The following is a 26,345-nucleotide window of genomic DNA, read 5'->3' on the forward strand; positions in this document are numbered from 1 at the left end:
ATGTGCTAATTTGCATACATTTCCATAACAGAAATGTGAACATTGGATAAAGCCAGGTTCAAAATTATTGTTTTATTTTTTCAAATATTAAAGTCAAAGGTTTTTACAGAGTGAATTTTGGATATCTCTTTGTATCACTCCATAAATCAGAAACTGTCAACAACAGCCATTAAAAAATACATTTTCGCCACGATTTCAGGAATAAAATGTTGCATAAATCAGGCTATGAATGATATATGAAAAATCCCCTCTGTAAAAACCTTCAGAATATAGATAGGAATGAAACTGGAAAGTTTGGTGGATGTAAGTGCTACTGAAGTGGAAATGTCTGGCTCAGAGTCTGAGAAAAAAATCATTTTGAGAAAACAGACTTTAAAGATATGGATTTTAAAATTCCATACAAACACTGCAGATGAATTGAGTAAAACACTTTTAACTAATAGATATCAACATCAAACTTCCCCAGTTGATTACCTACATTGAGGCAATAATTTTTTTGAATCACAAGTTTTCTGAAATTTTGTATTTAAATATGCAAATGAGGCTTTATCTAATGCTAACTTTTGGTGAATTTAGTAAAAGACAAAGTAGTAAAACAAACACCTAAATGTGTATTTTGGATGTTTTCTTTCCACTAGTCTGGAAGAAGACATGTTATGGAAGCAAAATAGTCCACATTTTTCAAATTGACCAGTGCGTGAATAACAATATTTTTGCCTGGGGTGTGTTGCTTTAAAGGTGTTTAAATGTCTTAAGTGAATGAAAACAATGCACTCATTTCAGACTTTGCTGCCACCTTGTGGTTCAACTCCAGCATAGTGAAGTAATTTCCTATCTATTGATCGAAGGACCCAATTAGTTTGACATCAGGCCTCTTCATGCAGAAAGACATAGAGGCAGTGGATGTCTTTATATGAGTCAACAAAAGTCTAACAGCGTCCCATCACTTATTGATCACTGACAGCAGCATTGTAATTCAAGTCCGGATCAGCAGTTCATTTGTAATTAATGAGAGCAGGAGAGCTGTGGACATGTAGGGTTTAATAATTCAGCAGCAGTATTGTATTTTCTAAGTTGCATTTAACACATGCTGTGAGCACTAAAAACAACATGAAAACATGAAAACAAGGCCACAGCAAAACACAATTTAAGTGTTTAAAAATAACCAAATATTTAACTATGTCAAACACAAACTACATATCTTTTAAGTCAATGCACTCTTACTGCTGCTCATGCAGAAAATGTTATCATAAGTCAAAAAAGACAAGTGGGTAATTCACACTAATTCAATCAATAGCAAGCTAAAGTCAGAAAGAATCAACAACCTCATCTCATCATGTAGCTTTGTCTCGCAGCAGCGTGACGGCTCATCATTCAGGCTGATAAACACATCATAAAACAGCATTAATCATTCCCACCACAGAGGTAGAGTAAAGCCTTCTGGTAGTCTCCGTCTGTGTCCTCCTGCAAAACACAACAGACACAGAACTATAAATCTTATCAGATTCAGAAGGTTCCTCTTTACTCGCTAAATCTACTCTGGATCCATATATCAGAACTTAATTTGAGCTTTAAGAGGAAGGCACTATATTATTATTTCAAAATGATCCTCAGGTATTTTTTTCCAATGACATTCGGATGTCACAATGTCACTCTTGCTGCATGTGGGCGGTTGTAGCTCGGGTGGTTGGATCGTCTGCTCCTCCTCCCCACATGTCAAAGTGTCCTTGAGCAAGACGCCGAACCCAAATTGCTATCATTGTTGTCGTCACTTAGTTAGGTTTAGGAAAAAAACAACATGGCTTGTGAAGCGAAAATGGGACTTGACGTTGTGAACATGGGACACGAAAGAACAACTGATTGTAACGTGACAGTGAAACTTTAAGCACGGGATACGAACAGCAGTCTCCTGGAGGAAAGCCTCATGTTTGTTTGTTGTCTTTATCTCAGTGGTGGTGGCGACAGTGGTGTAGTTCGTTTATAGCCTAACGTTATTCAAAAAATCATAAAAGTGGTGTTCATTTGTGAAGATTATCTTGCTGAACAAAACATGTAAGTATCATAAACGTGTTTGCTACAGAGCTTATTTTCTGCAATAATCCAAAACCCAATAGAAAGGCTTTTTGTCGAGGGAACCAGGACGATGCTGTTTGCCTACAAATATACGTCATCCCTGGAGCACATCCCTGGCTTCTAAATTAGGTAAATCGATTGTATTAGCGTCAATATCTAATTGTGTTCAGACGTAACTGCAAGTGATGGTAACTTTTTGCAGCCATTTTGCCACTAGTGTGTAGTTCTTTTCTCTAGGTGGGAGATATCATACAGTAGCTGTTAGAAATCCTCCATATGTCAGACTCTGAATGACGTGACTTGACTCATTAGCTGGTAATTTTGGTGTGAATGATATGACATGAAGTGTATGGATAGCAACAAGAGTGGTGTCTTTCTCTTAGCTCGCTGTAACAGGAAGTAGCTGGCAGTTTGTGTAAGTGTGCTAATTAGCCTGAAGGGTGTGATTGGTTGAGGGGTGAGGATGCAGGAACTATGAAAACAATAGGCATTTTGTCTCATGCTGCGTTCACATCACGTCGGATGGAAAATATGGAGGATGGAACCTGCCAATAAAATAATAATAATAATAATAATAAATGAATAAATGACTCAATAAATAAATAAATAAATACGCCATTAAATGTAGCAAAAATAATGTAAATCTAGCCATTAATTAATTGATAAAATGTAACATAAATTGATATTTTTGTTTTAATTTGTATTTTTAATTTGTATTAATTCCCTTATTTATTTATTACTCTGTTTAATTTTTCCTTTTATTTATTTATGTATGTATTTATTTATATAAATTCTTAAATGTATTTATTTATGTATTTATTTTGATAAATTCTTAAATTTATTTATTTTTGCATTTATTTCTTATTTATTTTTGATTTTGGCAGGTTCTGTCCTCCATAGAAGAGTAGTAGCAGTACTGACAATCTATAATAAATATGGTTTCAATTACCGTGAAAGATTTTGGCTGACATTGATTTGCTTTTTCAGGCACTTTAGTGTGTTCATGGATTATGTGAATGCTACTTACAAGTCAGAAACTTGTAATTATGGTACCTCCTAGGTAACATGAACACGGCGTCATCACAGCAGGAAAAGCAACAGTTGAAACTAATAACATTACTTATGGCTCTGGCTCATTTCAACGAGTCAGTAAGCCATGACAATTAAACCATCAAGCCAGTGCCATGGAAGTGCTTATAAATCGAGCGCAGCCATAATTAATTATTAGGTACACCTGTGACTGACAGGTGCAAAATATTAGCTGTGAGAATCGTCTATTAACATGAAAAAGTCATAAAAAAGTGAAAAAATACCACTATTAAATATGAATACTTTTGAAAAAAGAGAATAGTTGCAGTAATAATTGCTATAATAAAATAAAAATGAACAACAAATTAATAATTATTTGTTCAGTGTTGGCCATTTCTACAGGAGGATGTCAGTAATTTGTCGCTGCAGGCACATCTGGCCCCGGGAGAATTGATTAATTCACTTTGACTTGTGTGAAAAGCCGGGAAGCATTGTTTCATCTCAGTCTCATCACGCTGAACAAGGCATTTAAAGTAAATCACTTATTTCCACTCCATAACTGCACTGACATGAATGGTGTACGAGCAGCATCACCGTAGTACACCCGGCTGGTGTTTTAAAGCATGCAGAGGGATAGATGAGCATGCTTAGAGCATCAGGGAGGAAACTGTGAGGAGAATTACAGTACATCACTTCTCACAGCAAAACATTCATTTTCTTCTGAAGGATTATTATTAGTATTATTATTATTTAGTGCACGTCATAAAACGGTTGATAATAGCTTTGTGCTTGTTGGGTGAGCGGTACCTGGATCGTGGTGTACAGAGACGCTTTGTACTTCTTTTTGAAGCAGGCTCTGATGTCCAACATGTCCACCTCACTCCTCGACACCATTATCCTCATCAGGGTGCCGTCATCAGTTCCGGCACGCTAAACACAACAACAACAAAACAACTTCAGCGGCCGGAGTTAACAATCTATGAAATTACATCTTCAACCTGCGTTTTAGTGGACAAAACTGTGAAACATCCTTCTTTTTTATTTCTTTCAGGTGTTTTATTTTTTCCTCAGATCCACACACATAACCTTGGACAATATTTTATTTGCTATTGTAAGACAGGTGAAGAGTTTAATTCCCTTATCATTTTATTAGTATTATTATTAAGAGATGTTGCTATTTGAAAATGAATACTTCAAAAACAAAACTGGCTTTGATTTTAGATAGTACTTATTAAAGGAGCAATGCAGTGATTTTGGAAATTTGAGCTTAAGGAACAGTGTGTAACATTTAGGGAGATCTAATGGCAGAAATGGAATATAATATTCATTACTATGTTTCATTAGTGTATAATCACCTGAAACTAAGAATCGTTGTGTTTCATTAGCTTAGAATGAGCCCTTCATATCTACATAGGTGGCGGGTCCTCTTCACGGAGTCCGCCATGTTGCTCCTCCATGTTTCTACAGTAGCCCAGAACGGACAAACCAAACACTAGCTAGAGCCTTTAGTGGTTTTACGTTACCTGAAGGCCACCGTAATTCTCCGACACGATTGTGAAACTGCGGTAATGTGAGCTGCAGAGTGCAAAATCATGGTACCGCCAGCCGCCACCTGACTTCCGTTGCTCCTAAAGTAGTGTTATTACCACGGTTTTGCACTCTGCAGCTCATGTTACCGCAGTCTTGGAAAGGGAGGAGTGAGCTGAGGGGTACTCAGTTGGTTGCAATCTGCAACCACACCACTAGTTGTCGCCAAATCCTACACACCTTTAACTGCAAAATCATGTATACTTTACATTTTTGACAATAAATTTCAAATACATGCTTTAGATTTGTGGATGTATTTTCCCGACCATTCCAGGCATGGTTGGTTTCATTTCTGTATGATATGAAAATTAATTTCTAGACTCTTTAAACTTTCTTGAGATACCGGTATGTGCAGTAACTAATCACAGTGAACATCAAGTCTGCACTTCTGGGAAATACGCTTATTCGTTTTCTTGCAAAGCGGTAAATGAGAAACTTGATACCATTAATAGGTAGATTGGACCAGGCTAGCTGTTTCCCCATGTTTCCAGTCTTTATGCTAAGCTAAGCTAACATATTAACACAATATTTACCGTACAAACGTGATCGTGATATCATCTTCTCATCCAACTCTCAGCAAGAAACTAAAGAAAAGTGTTTCCCAAAATGTTGAACTATTCCTTCAAATTGCATTACCACACAAATGAATGCAGACTTGATGTTCATTGTGATGGATTACGTAAATCGAGCACACTTTAAGAGTCTGCTAATTGATTTTCCTAATGTATCGAAATGAATCGAATCCATTAAAATCCTGCAGGAAAAATATATTCACCAATATACAAAACATCAGCACTGACTGTAATTAGCTGTGATAAAGTGTCTCATGCAAAAGCACTGGTATGTTTCTTGAAAGTAATAGTTCAGGCACAGGGGGAAACCACTAATGTTCACAAAAATCTGCCTCCCAGCACCTCTGAAGCTCACTAATTAACCTCTAAGGACCCAAGGGGAAAGCCATGCACCAATTAAATTAAACACGTCCCATAATATCTGTTATTTTTCTGTTAGAAATCCTTTTGAAAGAGTATTGTTTTTTTGTTTCGTATTGTTTTTCCCCGGGCTTGAAGTCTCATTTAGGATTAACAAAAACACTGTTAAAAGGACCAGTGTTTAACGTTTCGGGGAATATATTGGCAGAAATGCAATATAATATTAATATCTCTGTTTACTGCATAATCACATGAAACTAAGAGTTATTGTGTTTTTGTTAGCTTAGAATGGGCCGTTTATATCTACATAGGGAGTGGGTCCTCTTCATTGAGTCCACCATGTTTCTACAGTATCCCAGAATGGACAACCCTAACACTGGCTCTAGAGAGAGCCCTTCATGTTTTTAGGTTACCTGAAGGCCACCGTAGTTCTCCGACATGTTTGTGAAACTGCAGTAACGTGAGCCGCTGAGTGCAAAACCGTGGTACCGCCAACCGCCGTCTGACTTCCGTTGCTCCTTAAGTTGTGTTATTATTAAGGATGGCCTCTGAGCGGAGCACAGCGTTAGCCCGGTTTAAACTCGTTACCGCAGTCTTGGAAAGGGAGGAGTGAGCTGAGGGGTACTCAGTTGGTTGCAATCTGCAACCACACCACTAGTTGTTGCCAAATCCTATACACTGTACCTTTAAGCATTAGAGAAAAACGTCTGTTGAGATGTGAAAAACTCCAGAGTGATACTGTGGGACGCTAATACTTACCCTCATAGATTTATACAGGACTTCAGCAAAAAACGCTGGGACACTCCTGGCACATTTCACTGTGGAGACAATAAGCCATTGTTAACGTTCTGTGCAAAATCTAATTTTTGTCATATTATTCTGACATACTGGCATTGATTTCTATTGCCAAGTGTTATTTCTTTCTAACATGCATGTCAGGGGAAAAAAAGCCCCATTCTTCGTCGCCTATTTGTGATCATTACAGTGTCATCCTGATAAATCACAGGTCTTACCAACAGCTAACAGTAGGTTCTCCAGATTCCCAGTGGTCTCTCCTTCGATGCTGTCCTCGATATCAGAGCCAGAGAGGGTATTGTAGGCATCAAACACTGCAGAGAACAAAAACAACCACAGCAACACTTTAATCTAGAACAAAACCCTATTCAGTATTAAAAAGCTTGACTTCAGGGCAACTCATGATGTGAACAGAAAACTAACATTTTGACTGTGTTTTATTGCATTGTATTTTGTATTGATTGATTTATTGTACTAAACATTATGGGTCTTATTTCAGTGGCCTATTCATACCTAAAACATGCCGTTCCACTTTATATCAAACAAACTCTATTGAGCTTAGATTCGAGGACAGGACATCAGACTGAAGCACCTTGACATGGTGAATACTTCATGGCCAAGTAGCTGAAAGGCGAATTGTTGCAGCGAATGCAAAAGAGACAGATATCACCAGAAAAAAAGACAGCAATGGTTGTTTAAACCAGTTGTTCTAAACCTTTTTTCTTTTCTATCATAAAGAGTAAACTGACGAACCCTGACTAAGTGACATATTTTATTGATATTTCATATCATATTCAATGCATAACAATAACAGTACAGAACAACTGATAAACTGTACCCAAATAGTGAACACAATAACTGCAGGAAGTTTGTGTAAAACACGCAATTTTATGAATTACTTCCTGCGATTATTGCATCAGAGGTGACTTTTCATGTTATTTTTTGGAACTTTTAATACAAACTTCTGTATTATGATTTTTTTGGTTTTAATTTTTAACAATCATACATACTTATTAGGCTTTTTTTTTTTTTTTACAAATTCAACAGTCATAAAATAAAAACATAAACAATTTTCGCCATATTTTTTGGAATAAAATGTTGTCTATGAATGATATATGAACGAACCCCGAAGTAAAAACTTTCAGAATATAGACAGAAATGAAATTAGAAAGTTTGATGTGTGTAAGCGCTACTGAAGTGAAGATTTCTGTCTGAGAGAAATACCTCAACATTTTGAAGACACTACAGGTGAATAAAACATTTTAACTGATAGATATTACCATGAAACTTCCCCAGTTGATTACTTACATTAAGACAATTATTTTTTTGTATTACAAGTTTTCTGAAATATTATGTTTAAATATACAAATGAGGCAGAGAGAAATCTACACACACAAGTAGTAAATAAACATCTAAATGTGTATTTTACATGTTTTCTTTCCACTAGTCTGAAAGAAGACATGATATGAAAGCAAAATAGCCAAAAAACCCCAAAATGTATGAAAAACAACGTTTTTGCCTGTCTCCGCTTAAATTACTCTGACTCTATTCAATTATAGTGCTGAATTTATTGTATTTAGTTTTTCCCATGTAAAGCACTTTGTGACTTTTCTTTTGAAAAAAACGACATGAATAAAGTTTATAATTATATTTCTTGTTGCAAAAACATAACCACAGAAGTGCCGGTGTGACAGGTAATTTTGGAGGAAGTTCCTCTTATTGCTGACTCTTGTCGGTGATCACGTTCCCTTTCACTTCATCTAACCCGTCGACTGACCTGCTTCTTTCTGTTCGAGTCCATCCACTTAAATTTTTCAGTGAGTCAGTCGGGTATCTGACTGAATAAACAGCTTGAACAAGTCTCGCAATGTTCCTCTCTGACCTCTCTCTGTTGCAGCGAGACATTTTGGACTGTTGCCGAGCCTGTGGCTGTTGTTGTTTATCACATCTTACCTTAATAAAATCTACAAACTCAGCTGCACTTTACTTTTTTGTTATGCTCTCACCTTGTGTATCTAAGTCTTGTGCTGTTCACTTTGGACATGTTTTGGCCTCAAGCTTTCTTTTTGTGTGAAAGAAATTTATTGAAACTCCAGGATGTTGTTGAAGTTTAACATTTATTAAACTTACCCTTTAAAGGGAACATATCATGCTCATTTTCAGGTTCATACTTGCATTTTGAGTTTCTACTAGAACATGTTTACATGCTTTAATGTTCAAAAAAACATTATTTTTCTCATACTGTCTGAATGTACACTTCTTTCTTCTTAGTCCTCTTGGCCCCCTTGGGAGCATAGGGCGTCCACCATGGATCTCCACCTCACTCTCTTCTGTGCAGTGGTCTTTGCTTCTTGCCAGGAGGTCCCGATCTTGTTTAACTCGTCAAGCATAGACCGTCTCCAGTTGTTTTTTGGTCTCCCTGGCTTCCTCTTTCCTTGTGGGTTGTAATCCAGAGATTGTCTTGTTATGTTTGTTTCTTGTTTTCTGAGTGTATGCCCGATCCATCTCCACTTTCTCCTTTTGATTTCTTTGTTGATTCGCTCCTGGTTTGTTTGTTTCCACAGGTCTGTATTTGTAATTTTTCTGGGCCACCATATCCTCAGTATGTATCGGAGGCAGTTGTTGATGAACACTTGCAGTTTGTTGGTGATTGTGTTTGTGGTTTTCCAGGTTTCACAGCCATAGAGAAGGACAGATTTTACATTTGAGTTGAAAATTCGGATTTTTGTGTTTTTGGAGAGCTGGGAAGAGAGCCACACAGGTCGGAGTGTTCTGAAGGCATGTCTTGCTTTGCTGATGCGTAGCTCCACATCCTTATCTGCTCCTCCGTCTGTGCTGATGTTGCTTCCCAGGTAGACAAACTCTGCCACATTTTCTAGGGGTTGCTCCTTGATATTTATTCCTTGGTGGGATTTAGTGTTGATCCTCATGACCTTGGTCTTTCCAACGTTGATCATGAGGCCTAGCTGTTTGCTGTGTTCATGTAATTTGTTTGTCTTCTGTTGCATTTGTGTGTGTGTTCCTGAGATCAGTGCCAAGTCATCTGCAAAATCGAGGTCTTCCAATTGTGTGAAGGGAGTCCACTGTAACCCCGTCCTTTGGCCATCCACTGACTTTTTCATAGTCCAATTGATGGCAACAAGAAAGAGCAGGGGAGACAGAAGACAGCCTTGTCGTACTCCTGTTTTTATTTGGAGGGTGTCTGATAGCTTTCCATTTGAATGTACACTACCCTGTATGTATTCACCCTCTGTCTGAAACGCTCCGTTTTAGCGCCTGTCTCTTTCAGACCCCCTCCAGAAAAAGCCATGTGACATAGGAAGGGGAGCCAAATCTGAATGGCTTGTTGAATGTGAATGGCTTCTGATCTAGGCAGCCCACGGAAAACTGACTGGGTTGTCCTAAAATGTACGAGCACAAGCACTGAAAAAGTTTTTCATGATATGTCCCCTTTAATAGGAAATAACGAAGTATGACATGAGTGGAGAGGAATGATATGTTGTTTGCAACTTTTGATCTCTTCAGCAGGTGCCTAGCAAATCAAACAAAACAAAAAGATCTGCACAAAACAACATTCAAATATGCTGGCACAAAACAAACTCACCTTTTCTCAGATGCTCTGCGCTTCTGTTGCCAAGAATTGTGATGAATTTTTCCTCATCGGTGCCAAACTTGCCCTCACCAGCAGCGTACAGTTCCTGTAACGGCAGACACACACACACAGTTAACCTTGTGTTGACGAGACTTATTTGAACACACAGGCAGAGCAGGAATGACAGCACTGACGCAGGACCTTGTACTGTGCCAAAACAATCCGGAAAGGTTTTGTTTTTCTCAATTTGTCTTGACAGAAATTCTGTATTTCATGTCCTTTCACCTGCAGCTCTGTGGAAGTTTTCTAAGTTTTAATTTGTGCAAGACATAACGATTCATTCATACAATCAATTATACATAATGTATGTGTTCTGCTTAGTTCATGACCAGTGGTGGAATGTAAGTACATGTATTCAAGTACTCTACTTAAGTACAATTTTGAGTATTTCCATTCTATGCTACTTTATACTTCTACTCCACTACATTTCAGAGAGAAATCCACTACATTTAGGCTATTTGACACTTACAGTTACTAGCTGCTTTTACCATAAAAAACATGCTTATAAGATATGATGCAGAACTATACTAATAATCTACCCAGTAGTATACAAAGTATGTAAAATTGGCTCCATATAGGGACGAACATTAAAAAAAATTTCGTTTTTCTCTCATGCCTCAACAGTGAACGAAGAAAAAAAAAAAAAATTAATCCTTGATGTGTTTACTTGTTAATTGTTTTCTCACTTGGGACTTGCACGGACGAGTAGCGCACCTGCACAAGCGTGAAACTGTTTATGCAGAAGTGTTTTAAATAGTAAGTTTAGTGAAGATGTGTTTGGGAAGTAGTGAGCATACAACTGGATAAGTGAGACTTGCATTATTGGTGCACGAGTTGTGTGAGAGTTTGTATACGGATGTTTTGATATAGTTTTGTTGTTGCTAAAGGTCCAGTGTGTAGGATCGGGCGGTATTTAGCGGTGAGGTGAGGAGATCGCAACCAACTGAAACTTCTCCCGTGTGCCAAGCGTGTTGTAGAGCTACGGTGGCCGAGACGCAAAAAATGCGAATGGCCCTCTCTAGAGCCAGTTTGAGCAGAGCCAGTGCTTAAAGTGTGTGGGTATGTGGGAAGTGAGTGGTGAAACAAGAGAGAGAGAAAGCGGCGGCGATGGGAGCGAGCAACGTTATCGACTCCAGCCCAAGCAGGAAAAGTTTGGTTTGTCCGTTTTGGGCTACTGTTGAAACATGGCGGTGAAACATGGCGGATTCTGTGAAGAGGACCGCTCCCTTTGTAGATATAAACGGCTCATTCTAAGGTAACGAAAACACAACGATTCTTATTATCAGGTGATTATACACTAACGAACACTTTCTCCGTTTTTGGATTTTTCATTCAACGTGGAGGCACGCGAGAAAAACAAAGTTTTTCAAGGCAACACGGAGTGAATAATTGATATAATAATGATCATCTTGGGGTTGGAGGCAGGAACAGTGGGGCCGTCGATACAGAGTGGGAAATCATGGCAGGATTTGTTGAGGGATTTGGGGCCGATGATGAGGATTTCAGATTTGTTGCTGTTGAGTTTGAGGAAGTGAGCTTGCATCCAGGATTTTATATCTGTGAGGCAGTTTGTGAGGGTGGAGTGAAAGGCAGCAGTAATGGATTTGGTGGAGATGTAGGCATAGCAGTGGAAATGGAGGCCATGGTGGCATATCAGGTGACCAAGGGGAAGCACGTAGAAGTGTTGTTATGAGTCAGGCAGGACTAATGTCTTAATAATTTGTTGTACATTCAGATACATGTAGGATAACTTAATGTTTACCATTATTGGATCCCAATTCACAACTCAATATCAATAATAACGGTCCATAATGGTCTATAGGAAACAATATGTTCCATTCCCAAAGGTTGATGCGCTTTAATTAAATCATCCTATTGACTATTCGTCTGAGCTTTCTTGGTCTTTAGCTGCACTTTAGGGAGCAGCTTCACAAATATGATTACATCCTTAACATGTTGACATTTGAAAGAAGATATTGAAATTAAGTTGCTCTCTGGCACTGAGGTCATACGGAGATGCACAGGATTTTTTATGCACTTTCAGTTTTTAAAGCTGCTGTTTGTTGCATTTCATAATCACGTACCACATTTCAAGACATTAGTTGTAAACAATGAAACCACAGCGGTTTCAAAAGGTCTCTAGGTTGCATCTTTTTAATCGAGCCACCAGACCACCGGGGGTAGTGTGTTGGACTATTTCTCGGCTGGGAGCAGTTGCCAGGCAACCAGCAAAGACTCCAGCAGTGGTGGAAGAGGTACTCAGATCTTTCACTTAAAGAGGACCTATTATGCTTTTGTGCTTTTTCCTTTAGTATGTTATATAGTTTGTTGTGCATGTAAAAGATCTGTAAAGTTACAAAGCCCGAAGTCCACCCCAAAGGGAGTTACTCTCCCCCACAGAAACACTGCTCCTTAACTGCCTGAAACATCTTGCTCGAAGTCCCGCCTTTTCATCTGTAACATGGTGATGTCACCAAGTAACATATTTAGTATTTATGCAAATAGCATGTGTTTTTGCTTCTTACCTTAGCATCTTTCTCGATCTTCTCCTCGTCCACTCCCTCCTCCCTGCTCCCCTTCACAGCCGGACAAATGACCAACCAAACAGAGAGACAGACAGGTAGAGAGACAGACAAACAGGTGGACAAATATCCAACCAAACAGAGAGACAGAGAGGTAGAGAGACAGACAAACAGGTGGACAAATATCCAACCAAACAGAGAGACAGACAGGTAGAGAGACAGACAAACAGGTGGACAAATATCCAACCAAACAGAGAGACAGACAGGTAGAGAGACAGACAAACAGGTGGACAAACGGAGAGAAAAACTCAGGTCAGTGTGGTTGGAAAGACAGTGAGCTCAGAGTCTCTCTCAACCCAAGTAATCCCTGTAGATGACATTATCTGCTAAATGTCCCAGAACCGAGAAGATTACATTTCTGTCTGTAAACCAAAACACATTTGAGAAACCAACTGTGTTATTGTGCTGTCATCCCCGTCTCCCCTCCCCCAACCTACACCTTAACCCCCTCATGACTGTGTAATGGCATCACCAGAGACTATCACTATCAGGGAAGGAAACATAAGCCTTTCTAGCCGCCTCCCTCTCTGTACCTGCAGTAGGATCACCAGTAGCTTCTGATAGTGCCCTGAGGTGTCACCGCAGATATCTTTCTCCAGCTTTCCGTTGAACTCTGGAGGAAAGAGGAGAAGAGGGGCAGAAGATTGCTTACACTTCCCGTTCACAACAGTCACTAATGGTTGCAATCGACCCTCGTGGGCCGTCCTCCGTTCTGCCGGAGGATCTCGGACAGAAGGGATTTGATTAGTCGTCTAACGGACAGCGTGGCCTTCTCTTTTGTCCAGATCAAATAAACTGTCCTCTTTGCCTTTGGCCCTTATTGTCACACACTAGTTTCCATTGTGGTTTGTTGCAATTTGAAGCTGGTTTCTGGCATTCTTGCAGTGGCACCTTTGAGTGAGACAGGCGTTAGGTGTTGAGACAGGGACAGTATGTTCATCACACCAGTGATTCCTCCATGTTACAGTGGGAAACCATATACTGTAAATAGGCTTTGTGCACTGGGAAAAAAGAAGTCCTCTACATCTTCTACTCTCAGGAGAAAATAATATAGATACTAGGTTCTATAGCGGAAGGCACACTCAAAACTGAGAGCGACGCCGTTGCGATGCCCAAGCGTTCCCAAGCACCTATTTTTCAGGGCACGACGGATAAACCCCGAGACAAAAATAGTTTAATTTTTGGAATGCTGCAGCGCACACCACGTCATGTGACGAGGAACAGCCAATCACAGTCGGCAAATATCTTCTCTTTCTTCTGTAAATATCAGTCTACGGTAAATATATGGATGAGAAGTTAATATTTTTAGTGCAGGACTACGCAGAGCTTTACCATCTGTCCCACGGACTATTTCACTTGCTTCACCCTTTCCGCCCGAGGACGTCACAACATCTGGTTGAAAGGTCAGCCAGGCTGACAGACAAATCGTGCAGTAAAGCTACTGTGAGGGATTTACGGTGCTGGAAATCCATTTATTTTTGATTGAACTTTGTTTAGTTGAGTCAGCGAGGCTTTTACTGCTAAATTACCACAACATTATCATCATCGTCATTGCAGGACGCGGGTTTTGGTTGCTTAGTAACGGCAGGCATGACAGAAGTGCAACCTCCCAAGCACCTTAGATAAAAGGATGAAAGCGGCACGGTTGGCATTTACCACGCATTTTTAGACGCAACGTGAACGGCCCCTTAAAGAGTAACTTTATCGGCTGAAAAGCAGGTGCTGCATCTCTGTACATTGTGTATTTTTGAACCTGTAGCCACACTCAATAGTGATGTCACGATGTACTGACCTCACCCTAGAGGCCTACATCACAGCAGCGAGGTGAGAAGTTAAACCATTAGAGGCCACTCAGGCCAGTAAAAACAAGATTTTCAGCTGGTGTTAAGTTGCTCTTTAAAACCTTCACAATATTGGTCATTTTTCACACTTCAAACTTTCACAATAAAACACAAAGAGCCTAACAGCATTTTTATCTGCTGTTGTCTCTCTTTCACAGCTGAGTAACTCACCTTTCTTGTACACTTTGACGATATCTTTAATCTGCTCGCCGGTCCTGGAGGCCAGGATCTCAATCAGCACGTCGTCATCAGTCCCGGCGCCCTGGGATCCAAACACAATATGAGACGACATGGATTTATGTGGCGACGTGTTCTCATGGCAATCTTTTGTTATTTTAACCCGTCTTATGGTCGACAAAGAGCAATATTATTGATTAAAACAGACAAAAGCTATTTAAATGGTTGAAGAAAACCTGAATAATTTGTCAGCACAACACACTGAAGAGGTATGCAATTAGAGAATGAATAAGCTCAGTTGAAGAAAGAATTAGCTTTGAGGTTTAGACATACTTTAAAGCGAATTATTCTCGCTCTGCTGACCTTCCACGAAAAAAATGTCTGACATGGCAAACAAATGGAGCAGTGGGTGTCGAGGCCAAGTCCTAAATGCTTTGCCTTCACTTTGATTGAACATTTCATTCGCGCTGGCACAGTAATACAAATGTTAATGTGATTAAAGAATAATGAGAACAAAAATCCATCTGTGACTTATAAGAGAATCCAAGAGTTTGCTATACCTATTTCATTTCCTTCAAACTTTATGAGCCTTCAGTGTGACATAAAAAGCAGCAGGTGGTTAGTATGTGATGTCTCAAAGAAATAAGATCTGAAACATTAATACTTTATATAACTATAAAATAAATTGGCTAATAGATCTAATCTACAGCGCCAATAAATATGTGTGCTCAGATGTAACACATCTACTTTAGTGTGACATCTTATGCATTTGAGCCACATATAGAAGTGCAGTAGATAGATATGAAGAGACAACACTGTTCTGTTACGAAGCTGCACTGAGAACCAGATAAAAGAAAAAACAGTCGCACAGATAATAAGACAGGATTGTATCTCAAGAGCAGCTCTAATGGAAACCAGCCATAGAGACAATTACACCATATGGAAGATGATTTTCCTTTATGGAGCACAAGTGCTGTATTGAATGTTTGGCTCACATTAGAAAATGGTTCCAGCAGGTTGTTTCTCATGTAAATGTCAACCTGATTTTGGCTGCAACAACCCAACACTTAAGTCCTATTTATAATCTATGGAGAGCACGAGATCCGGCCGCGCGTTGCATGATGCATATGGCTCGGCGAGTTGACTGACCATTCGCCGCATCTGAATTTGCATAATCATGACTCAACCTCAACTTTATGTAAATGAGGTCCGTCCATCATAAGGCAGCAGGCTCGTGAAACTCACATCAGTCAACCTACGTTATACTGATCAAATATGAATCAAGATTCTGTTGCTGAGTTATTTCTTGTCTCAAGCATTTTCACAAACATATTTTAGTTTATTGTTTAGCTAAAGTTTGCGATGTTTAAAGCTATCCACCAGCCGGAGCAAACACACACCATGGCTCGTGAAACTCTGATCAAACTGTCAATCTATGTAGCGCTGACCAAATATGAAACAATATTCTGTTACTGCATTGCTTACTGGTTAATTCAGAATATCAATTCATTAGCCATTTTCATTTTAGGTGGCGTATTTGTTTTCAACATCCACTCCTTTATTAACATTTGCATACTGGTTTTTGTTACAGTGGCATCGACTTGGTACCGAAGTATGGGTTCTCATGACATCCCTAATCATCAGCAAAATGTACTAAAACCATCAAAACTAAAAGTATTCATTCTGAGGAAAAATCTCCCTGTCAGTGTTTTACTTCTATATTATGTCATTAATGTGTATGTTGCATTTAACTGCTGTAGATGTTTAAGGTTGTTCAATAAATGCTATGTAACCCACTGTAGTTTTACCACAGATGACTATAAAACATTACAGACATTTTAAATGGCAAATCAACATGACACAGACATTTCAACGTGTCGATCGCATGCGGAACTGATATCATCCATAATGGCTGAGTTCCATTTCTGTGGGCCAATGCCGAAGCCTCTGGTATTGAGCATGCTGGTTTACTGGCGAGGCTTAAATAGAAAGGAGCCTACATCACTGTTTTCCTGCTATGACGAGTGCCATTAAAAAGGTCTATTGCTCAGCTGAGTGTTAGAACATCTGTGCACTAATACCACTGAATGAACTGCATCGCCTGAGGGTTTCGGCTCATTTGCATACGGAGACCTACAATCTTGATTAAGTGGAGCATCTGAGGAAACTTTCATCAGTTACCTTGAGCGCTTTGTGCAGCTGGGAAGCATCGTATGAGGAAGGCGGGGTCATCAAGGCCACAATCAGACTCTCAAACAGCCCACCGAGCTCCGATTTCAGCGCGCTGACCAGGTCCTGATGAAGGAAGGAGATGATTAATGACGGGAGGATGTAAAACAATAATAATTGTGTTTGTATTGAATAATTAAATGCTGCAGAACAAATTAACTATGTGGCGCTTATAACTCTATTAAATAGTCTTTAAATGCATTAAACATAACATAATAGCATAGTGACAGGAAAAGTGGACACTTAAGGGTTCTCAGAATTGTAGATTATCCTGCAATTATTACAAATATGCATGAAAATATAAAGAGCATTCAGGTTCCTTGTGTCAAAGAGACGAAGGCATAAATGACGTTTTCAGAAGACTGAGGATAAATATAAGAAATGCACCCGCAGAAAAGAACAATATGTTTACTTGGCTATATTTCCTCGAACTACCAGCTAATCAAACAGCACATATTACTCACAGACAGCTTTATTGATTTCTGTATGCAATGCATCACATATTTGAACGTTGCTGGGAGCACGACCTGATTAAAGTCGATGAAAAGAGTGTGTATCTGTATGCACAATACACCCAAGGGATCCTATAAGACTGTGCTTGGCCAGTTCAATATATAGTCAAACACTCATCTCTTTAACAGCTCAATATGTGAGACCTCTAACAGAAAACCTCCTTATTTTTAGATTACATAATCAATCTCTCTTTTCACATAACAACCTGCCTCATTTTCATGTCAAATTCCCATAAAAGGTTTGTCAAAAGGTGCATTGCAGAGCAGAAATGACACATTGTACGCTACAGTAAAAGGAAACTGGTAGCAGAGGAATAAGAGCCGGCACTCTGCAAGAGATATGACTGTTAATATATCAGTTTTTCCTCTTTACTTTTTGGCACCAGTTCTCATTTCAGATGCCGTGATTGCAAATGAGTAGTTCAAGGCCGTATGTAATAGATGAAATTAAAGCAAATAGGCTCATTTAACTCCATCAGCTACTTTGTGATTTTCTGATGTACCTTTTTTTTTTTCTCTCTAGCTGCCTCATCTATTTATACTTCAGACAGCAGCACTTTGATTTGCTTTTCAATAACCTCCACAGAAAGCAAATTAACTTGCTGCTTTCAATCCACAGGTGGTCATAAAATAACTTCCCAGTGAGAGCAGGAGAGCGTAAAATACCCACACCAGGTCTTGTGTAACAGCGCTGCGCTCTGGTCCACAGAGACTGTAGGAAATTGGCCTTCCTGCCTCTTCTGCTAAGACTTCTTCCCTGTATGACTGCTGAATGTTAATACAACATGTCAACTTTTTGCTCTTTGATTCTTAATGGCAGAAAAACATGATGGCTGAGTGAAAACCTCAGTGTAGCCGAGGCAGCCAGCGGTGGAAAAAGGTCCTTCACTTCAGTAGTACAACAGGAAAATACCACACTACAAGCAAAAGTCCTTCTTAAGTAGAGAAGCTAGAGCTGTCCTCGACCAAAGAAATTCTTAATCAACTAACACTCGTACGATTTTGACGACTCATCAATTTGATTTAAATATTTAATCTGTGTGAGCGGTGTAGAGCGGCAGCCTTGAGCTAGCCAATGCGGCATGCTCAAATGTACGAACATGAACTAAAAGCACGAGCGGCCGGCCTGGCTATCTCAACAAAGCTTTTACAACAACACACAGAGGGAGAGTGACTTCATTCTCTGCTCAGGTAGACATTACTCCTCTATATCTGTACACAGTAAATAGCTGTTTGCTGCTACATTAATGCTCTGAATATCGTATAGAGAACCTTTAAGAAAAAGAAAATAACTAAGGGGTGGTAGACAGAGACAAGCTTGAGCACTGAGCACTCAAGCAGATATATCTGTGCCTTCGAGAGTCATCCAGGTGACGTTGGCGAGTGAGGAGGACACAGTGACACACTGACATGACCTGGAACCATCCATCAGTGTGACTGCCTCTCGTCATCAGCTCTCTGTTTCGTTCCCAGCGGCTCAGCTCACCTTTCCGTAGGCCTTTTTGTACGCTGTCTTAATTTGCTGGCGTTGATCGTTGTTGCGTCCTGACAGGAGCATGAGGATCGCATCTTCATCCGTACCTGCACCAGAAATCAAACCAGCGTTACAACACATGCCAGCACACATCCGATAAAGACTACAATCAGCTTTATATTTCAAATTATTTCTTATAAACAAAGCTAATAAAGCATTATCCTGTTTGTACCCATGAGGCTCTCCTTAGCAAAACCTGATTGAGAATAATTGACAGCTTGCAATATACTGCTAAATGAAGAATCAGCAAAGACAAAGATCAATCAATAGATCCTGAAAGTCACCAGCACCTCAGAGAATACGATAAACAAACAGGCTGAAGAGCAGCTCGTGTTATTTCCTCTGCGGGATCAAAATGTTAAATTAGTTCAAGGTAATTATGGCACAAAGCCCTGCTGATCTGTAATATCTGAATATAAACAGAGGTCTACTAGGTTCATCATTGTTCTCCTCACTTTTACTTTTTTTAGTTCCACATTAAGTGGATATTTCCTCATTACTCTTAATGTGAAAGTACTAAGCTGACAGGAAGCAAGAGCAGATGATAAAAAAGAAAAAGGGTATTGATTTTCAGTGAGGTTATATTTAGCAGGCAGAGCATCTATTTTAATGGTCACACCATGTACGCCTTTAGTACACCTTCAATTTTATGATTGCCGTCGGACCCACTGATTTACACTAATGACTGCAGAGCGACGTTTTCATTGCAGTTTCCCATTTTGTATCTCTGCAGTTAAAATAGCATCACGTGAGAGAGAAAAATGGGGTCAATCTGTTAAAAAGTAATCTAGCCTTCAAACAAAGACATAAATTATGCGACACAAATGCCCACCAGGTTAACAGATTTCTGAAATTATGTTTTTATATACTTTACGTGCAACAAAAATCAGACGTGGCCGATGTTACCACAGCTTTGCCCTCAACTATTTTCCGAGTTTTTTTCTCGTAAATGTATAACTTCGTAATCTCACAAATTTTGGAGTTTTTATCAAAAATGTGCCACTTCAATCTCAGAAAATATCAAAGTTATTGTTTTGTAAATCTTGTAAGTCTGAGTTTTTTTCTCGGTATATTATCATCCCGCGCCGGCTCCGTATTAATATATCTATATATTTTTTACCTATAATGGCCCTAATACGCCGTCGTACTATGAATCTCATCAGTGAACCCTCACACATAACTTTTTCATAGTTATTAACAGTAAAAATAGCCCTTTGCTTGGCCTGGGATATTAAAGTCAATTTTCACCTTCCTAACTCAATTTCAGTGTCACAATATACTGTAATCTTGCCAATATTTAATAAAGTTTGACACAAATATGTATTAAATAAAGTATTTTATATAAAATATTGATATATTTTCTATTTTTTATAGGAAAAAACACCTTCTCTTGAAATAAACATATTTTCATTTCACTTAGAATATGTAATTTTCCTTTGTTTAGTATCACCTGTACATGTTGCCTTTAGTTTAGTTTATTTGAGAAGGGACAGTGTAAATTAATAAATACGTATGGTAGAAAACATGCCAGAATTAGCCAAAAGGCTATTTTTCATCTGTTGTCCCTGGCCAAAAGTCTTCCTAAAATACATCAGAACAAAAACACAACACAGGACATGCAGTTTAAATGTTGGAAAAGGACATACAGTTGTTAAAAGCAGTAGAAACAGTGGTGATATTTATACATATAAAAAAACATTGTAGATAAGCAGGACATATGCAGCAAAAAGAGAGCTTAGCGCTGACATGTGTATTAATTATCCATTGATTTAATTGCCTACTGAAAGATCTATAAATGTTTAGTTGTATCTATTATCACTTTATCACCAGAAAGATCTCAAACTATTAGAACCATTTCCGATTGTCTACCAGTCCGCCCTCTGCTTCTGCCATCATATTACATTATTTTCTGTGTCCCTCTATGTTTGGCGGTACAGTAAGTGCTCATTACTGTGGTGTTTTTGCAGAGCACTTTGTGGAAATGACTCAGTGCTGTGACGTGACTTCGGAAAGTTTAAGTTTAAAACTTGGTGATACTCAGTTTCTCTTCTAATTGGACCAAACACACTGGGGAAAGTAAATTATTTTCCATGCACCAGTTGTGGCACTAATTGTTTAGAACAGCTTCCCTGACAGCTGTGTCATTATTATTGCTAAATTGGTTTTAAAGAGGAGCAGAGCAAGCATTAAGTTGCACAGTCAAAATATTTTAATACTTTTTTAAGCCAATAACTGTTTTTATATACTGTATACTATTGGCACATAAACACATAAACAAGACACACCTGTCATTTTTGTGGGATGTGCAAATAAGCCTTGTTGCTTAACTGTGTAATGAAGTGACTATATTGTTGAGGGTGCTCATTATATTACACAACTCCAACTTGAAAAAAAGAGCTTTCCGCTGTTTACAGAATTTAAACATGCTTGTCTTTCTTATATGAAATATGACATAGTAGAGAGTGAACTGAATTTAATTGAATTTAATTGAATTGAATTGAATTGAATTGAATAGATCAAGGTTAAGAAAACTGACCGATTCCTTTCATGGCTCTATGGAGGATTTCAGCATCGTGTTTGGCGTTGAAGTGGACGAAAGGTTTCACGCTGCCTCTGTGCGCCTGTGGAAGAGAGCAACGCAAATACTGTAAATGACAAATACACTTAAAATAACTGTTTTCTCATGTTTCTTTGCTGTTAGAAACACTGTATGTCTCGATGTGCAACGTAGTCAATAAACCTGCAAATGTAATGAAATATTTTTTAAAACATACTTTAGTTGCTCAGTTAGATTCATAGACTGTATATAAAAAGTGGATGTACCTTTCATGAACTGAAAATACAACTGTGAAAGGGTTAAAGTTGTAAGACGAAAACACGGACAACTCTCAGACCAGACAATGGCGTGGTAGCGACCTGTCAATCACAAGGTAGCCATGCCCTAAAGCATACCCTGCTTTATGGTCTATTTGACTCTAAATGGGACCATAATTTACTAAATGAACATCATGCTGTATTGAAGAAGACTTGAAACTAGCGATTGAGACCATAAACTCATGTTTACAATGTTTACTGAGGTAATAAATCAAGTGAGAAGTAGGCTCATTTTCTCATAGACTTCTATACAATCTGACTTCTTTTTGCAACCAGATGAGTCGCCCCCTGCTGGCTATTAGAAAGAATGCAAGTTTAAGGTACTCAGCATTGGCTTCACTTTTCAGACCAAGAGGTTGCCCAATGGTTAGATTATGTCTAAATGTTAAAGGGCCAGTGTGTAGGATTTTGCGGTATCTAGCGGTGACGTTGCAGATTGCAAACAACTGAAACTTCTCCCGTGTAGGAGAACTATGGTGGCTGATGCCAAAACTATCTTGAGCCAGTGTTTGGTTTGTCCGTTCTGGGCTACTGTAGAATCATGGCAAACTCCATGAAGACGACCCACTCCGTATGTAGATATAAACGGCTCATTGTAAGGTAACGAAAACACTACAATTCTTATTTTCAGGTGATTATACACTAAAGAAAACATACATATTAATATTATATTCTATAACGGTACACACTGTACCTTTAAAGGAAATAAAAAGAGAATCACCTGTCATATTTTTGGTGAAGTGGGTTGCTGGGCCTTTAAGAGATGCTAAAATAAAATGAACATTATTTTCAACAGAAGGTTTTAGTTCTCTCTGATGGTCTGTGTTTCAAGTGCTTCCCTATCCTAATAAGAATGAAACCATGGGCATAAAAAATTTAAGAAAATACTCGCTGTGAATGACTGTTGGTAGCTGCACCATAAAAATATTGCTGCAGGCCATCAAAACCCACCTGGGTTTAAACGTCGTCCATCCAAACTCTGGGTCAGTAACTGTAAGTATAACCTAAATCAAGTCTGGCTGCTGCTTTATGTCACGCAGGTAATTTAAAAAATGTACAGATTGTTCTCCAGGGAAAATGTCATTTGAAGAAAAAGCAATAAACATCTGCCTCGGCTGCAGCTTTGTTCCAAACTCTGAGCAGGGGGGAGAAGTGAAAGAATATTATCTACAATCGTCTCAGTAAAGGTTTCTGTCTTATTATCTCTTGTGTTGTTAATCTGTTTTCAAAAGAGCAACCTCTTCCTGCAACGTGACGACGTCTACCTTGACATGTCTCTCTAATACGTCACTGTGACAGCTTTGACCCAGCCTGCGTCATGAAACAAGGCTAAAGCACAATAAAAACACAATACACCTTTTTTAACAATAAAATTATTCACGAGTTATTTTTAAACTCACATTCATTACTGGAGTGAGTCAATACTTATTATTCATTAAATGTTCTTTGATTACAGCATTTAGCAATCATCTTTTACAAAGACGTCAGCGTTAGCTGTCAAACTGTCAAACTGTCTTTTAGCCACGCTAACATTGTGGTAATGTAAAGCACCACTTTGGCCCAAGCCGAATAATCTTCACAGCTATTATAGATAGTCATGAAATGTGGTACACACATTTTAACATCCCCGGAGGATGAATCAATGACAATGAATTTGTTGTTCTCCTGACTTTTAATTTAGCGCCACCAGCAGGTCAAAGGATTCACTTAGCCAGAGAAATATCTCCACATCTAGATGAGTTAGCTTTTCATCTACCGTCACCATAAAGTATTTGGTTCAGGGAGAGATGTCTCAACAACTATTGGATGGATTGCCGTGAAATTTGATGAAGATATTCCAGCCCGGTCGCACCAAAAGGCATATGAATGACATGACGATGACATTTTAGCGTGCAATAAGAACACCATTCTTGCTTTTGGCGTGTCATTTGTACGCCATGTAGTCTGTAGCCTACTGACTGCAATGTAAACAAAACCACATGAATATGCTAAGCTCAGAGCTAGTGACGTAGATTAGTGAGAAAGACTGCTTATGACGGGCGGCTGGGAAGGCGCATGGGTCCAACAAACAGAGGACTTTTAACCAGGAGACCAGTGTTTGAGACCGGTGTTTTGTTTTGTAAGTTTTTCCTACACCTAAATGGTTTTGTTGCCTAAACCTAAATGCGGACATTACCGTAATTTTGTTGTGTGGCGTCCCTGTGACGCGCGGTATGTCCTTGTAAAGTCATGCTATTTATACGCCTTCCCGTAAGATCGGGTTGGATATTCAACGTCCACAGAGGATTGATCGTATTGATTTTGATGATGCTGTGACCGTTCATCTAGCGCCATCATCAAGTGAAAATGTGACTACCTGCAAAATTACATGACATTCCCTTCAACCTCAGCGAAATAGTCAAAACTCTTTAAGTAGATGATTTGTAATGTATCTTAAATCTTTTCTTTCCAAACTGTGAATCAATAAATCCTGTTTTCTCGACTTTCATAGTCACAGTAGTTTTTAGTGGGCCTATTAAACAGGACGGACACGTGCTTTTAGTGATGGTTCAATGCTAAGCTCAAGGAAAAATGGCTGTTTTATTAACTTTTCAAGTGGCATCATCAGGTAGCATTGTCTCCCTACTGTCCTTGTTGAAATTGTAACCCGTTGGGGACACAATAGACACACGTGCCTGCAGTTTCCACGCACTTGGTAATACAATATGATACAAATTAGACCACCGTCATCAGCTTACACTGAGTTCTTTATCACTTTACTTCCTATTCAACTTGTGCTCATCAGACAGTCTGAATCTCTCAACCAGCACGAGAGGATAAAATCAAATCAAGGATATCAAATGATGCTGCTCCTTCTCTTTTGTGCCAATGTGAGCATACTGCGACTCGTGCAGTATTAATGTTTTACTAATGAGTGCATTGTCGCAGAGAGTCATTTCAGTGGATTAGGGATCATGTAGAAGTTTGAAGTATCTGCACACATCACGCCTTCACAGTGCAGGAGAAATGGAAAAAATGAGGATTTAAATGAAATTACATTTATGGAAATAAAAAGGCGTCTAGGGTTGCATGCAAATCAGAGGCTGATGCTGACAGTTATTTGTGATGTGTATTGTTTGAGACTGATCATGCAGCTCATGCAGGTCTCAGTGTGGCTTGAAAGGGCACTGACCTTTCAGGAGTCGAGACACACTTCATTACACAAACATAGAAATTACTTCTGGTGCCGTAAACGACGCTAGTTTTAATTCTTTGTGCAAAACAAAGTTGTTCTTGGTTATTCTGATATCCTTTACTTTAGGTTCTTTGAGGATATTTCATTCAACAGAAAATAAAACAAAGAAAGGAAACACTTACCATCCTTTTTAGCTGATTGGAGACAACCGTCGTAAACTGAAAGAAAGTGGAACAGATTCCTGATTAAAATAGGCAGTTTATATAACTAAGTACATTTACTCAAGTACTGTACTTCTATTCCACTACATTTGTCTGACAGCTTTAGTTGCCCGTTTTAGTTTGTAGTCTAAAAACAAAGCGTCAATCCAGAGGAATAAGTAAGTGTACATGTTCTTACCAACAGGTGTGTTTCTTCTCTCTCCTCACAGGTGATGTGCGGCTCAGGTAGAAGCTCTTTATTTTCTACTCCTGTGAGCAGCTGCAGCAGCGTCACGGGGGAAAGCTGACAACACTTCCTCATCCGCACACGGTGTCGTCTTTCACTCGCTGTCAGTCGACGGGAGATCATGACCTCGTGCACTCGGTTGCTTTGTGTGACCTTCAAGAAAGTGGCAAAGGCTAAACGTTTTCTACAGAAGTTAAGTGTCCACAAGATCCAGAGGGATGTTGGTATATAGACCTTTTCAATAGAACTGCATTGCTAGGCAACAGCTTGAGCCTATATGATTACTTCTTGTCAGCTGATGGAACCGATGTATATCTTTAGGTTCCTTGTGCAGTCAAGGGATATGAAGTGCTACAGGAAATAAATTGGGACACATTTGAGATGTTTCACATATAACAGCTTATGAGACATAATAGAGCACGGGAATGGTCATCATATACTTCATATCATATACTACGTCATGATGTTCTAAACCCTTACAAGACTTTCACAATTTATTTTAATTAATTGATTCATGCTTATTTCTGATTTCTGACTAGAACAACTTGACACACAGTGCTGAGCAGCATCTCAAATTAATCTTCAGGTTCCCAGCTTTCAGATGATGTACACCACTTTGAAGTGACATATACTGTTGACCTGCTATCTCCCCCTAAAGACCCCCTGTACCTCCCTAAAAAAAAAGACAAAAATGGGTCTATTGTGGATCTCAGAGGGTTAAAATAATAAATCATTTTGGACCGAGCCTTTTTAATTGCCCTCTACATCATTCACTTTATGTTTCATGCTCTACATTTCAGAGGACAAGATGTTTTCAAGCTCGGTTAAACGTATGTTTACGACGAACAGGAGACAGGCAAGAGATGCTTGATGCCTGATAGGAGCGAAGGGATCAGCAGAGCGAAG

At 39.0% G+C, this 26,345-nt stretch overlaps 1 protein-coding gene across 2 annotated transcripts; it reads right to left on the minus strand.

Moving 5' to 3' along the window:
- Positions 1-1,021: 1,021 nt before the first annotated feature.
- Positions 1,022-25,657, minus strand: anxa5a (annexin A5a). Of its 2 annotated transcripts, none has more exons than XM_037779292.1 (13): positions 25,392-25,657; positions 25,175-25,210; positions 21,480-21,564; positions 18,896-18,990; positions 16,850-16,963; positions 14,663-14,753; positions 13,184-13,263; positions 12,594-12,644; positions 10,021-10,114; positions 6,635-6,730; positions 6,381-6,439; positions 3,910-4,032; positions 1,022-1,464 (listed from the first exon to the last, which is right to left on the minus strand). In XM_037779292.1, exons 1-13 carry the CDS (start codon positions 25,560-25,562, stop codon positions 1,405-1,407), a joined length of 1,155 nt encoding a protein of 384 aa, XP_037635220.1. In that variant the 5' UTR covers positions 25,563-25,657; the 3' UTR covers positions 1,022-1,404. The 2 variants fall into 2 exon arrangements, with proteins under 2 accessions (XP_037635220.1, XP_037635221.1); XM_037779293.1 differs by lacking the exon at positions 1,022-1,464 and adding an exon at positions 2,931-3,769.
- Positions 25,658-26,345: the final 688 nt, after the last annotated feature.

Source organism: Sebastes umbrosus, chromosome 9, assembly GCF_015220745.1.
Source record: "Sebastes umbrosus isolate fSebUmb1 chromosome 9, fSebUmb1.pri, whole genome shotgun sequence".
In the NCBI taxonomy this organism is placed as follows: Eukaryota; Metazoa; Chordata; class Actinopteri; order Perciformes; family Sebastidae; genus Sebastes; species Sebastes umbrosus.

Bases quoted from the DNA above. Each gene is read 5' to 3' on its own strand.
- anxa5a (XM_037779292.1), bottom strand. From the start codon at position 25,562: ATGATCTCCCGTCGACTGACAGCGAGTGAAAGACGACACCGTGTGCGG. The intron at 10,115-12,593 runs GTAAGAAGCAAA...CTGCCGTTACAG, and splicing joins AGATCGAGAAAGATGCTAAG to GAACTGTACGCTGCTGGTGA. The intron at 6,731-10,020 runs GTGAGTTTGTTT...TGTTCTCTGCAG, and splicing joins CGCAGAGCATCTGAGAAAAG to TGTTTGATGCCTACAATACC.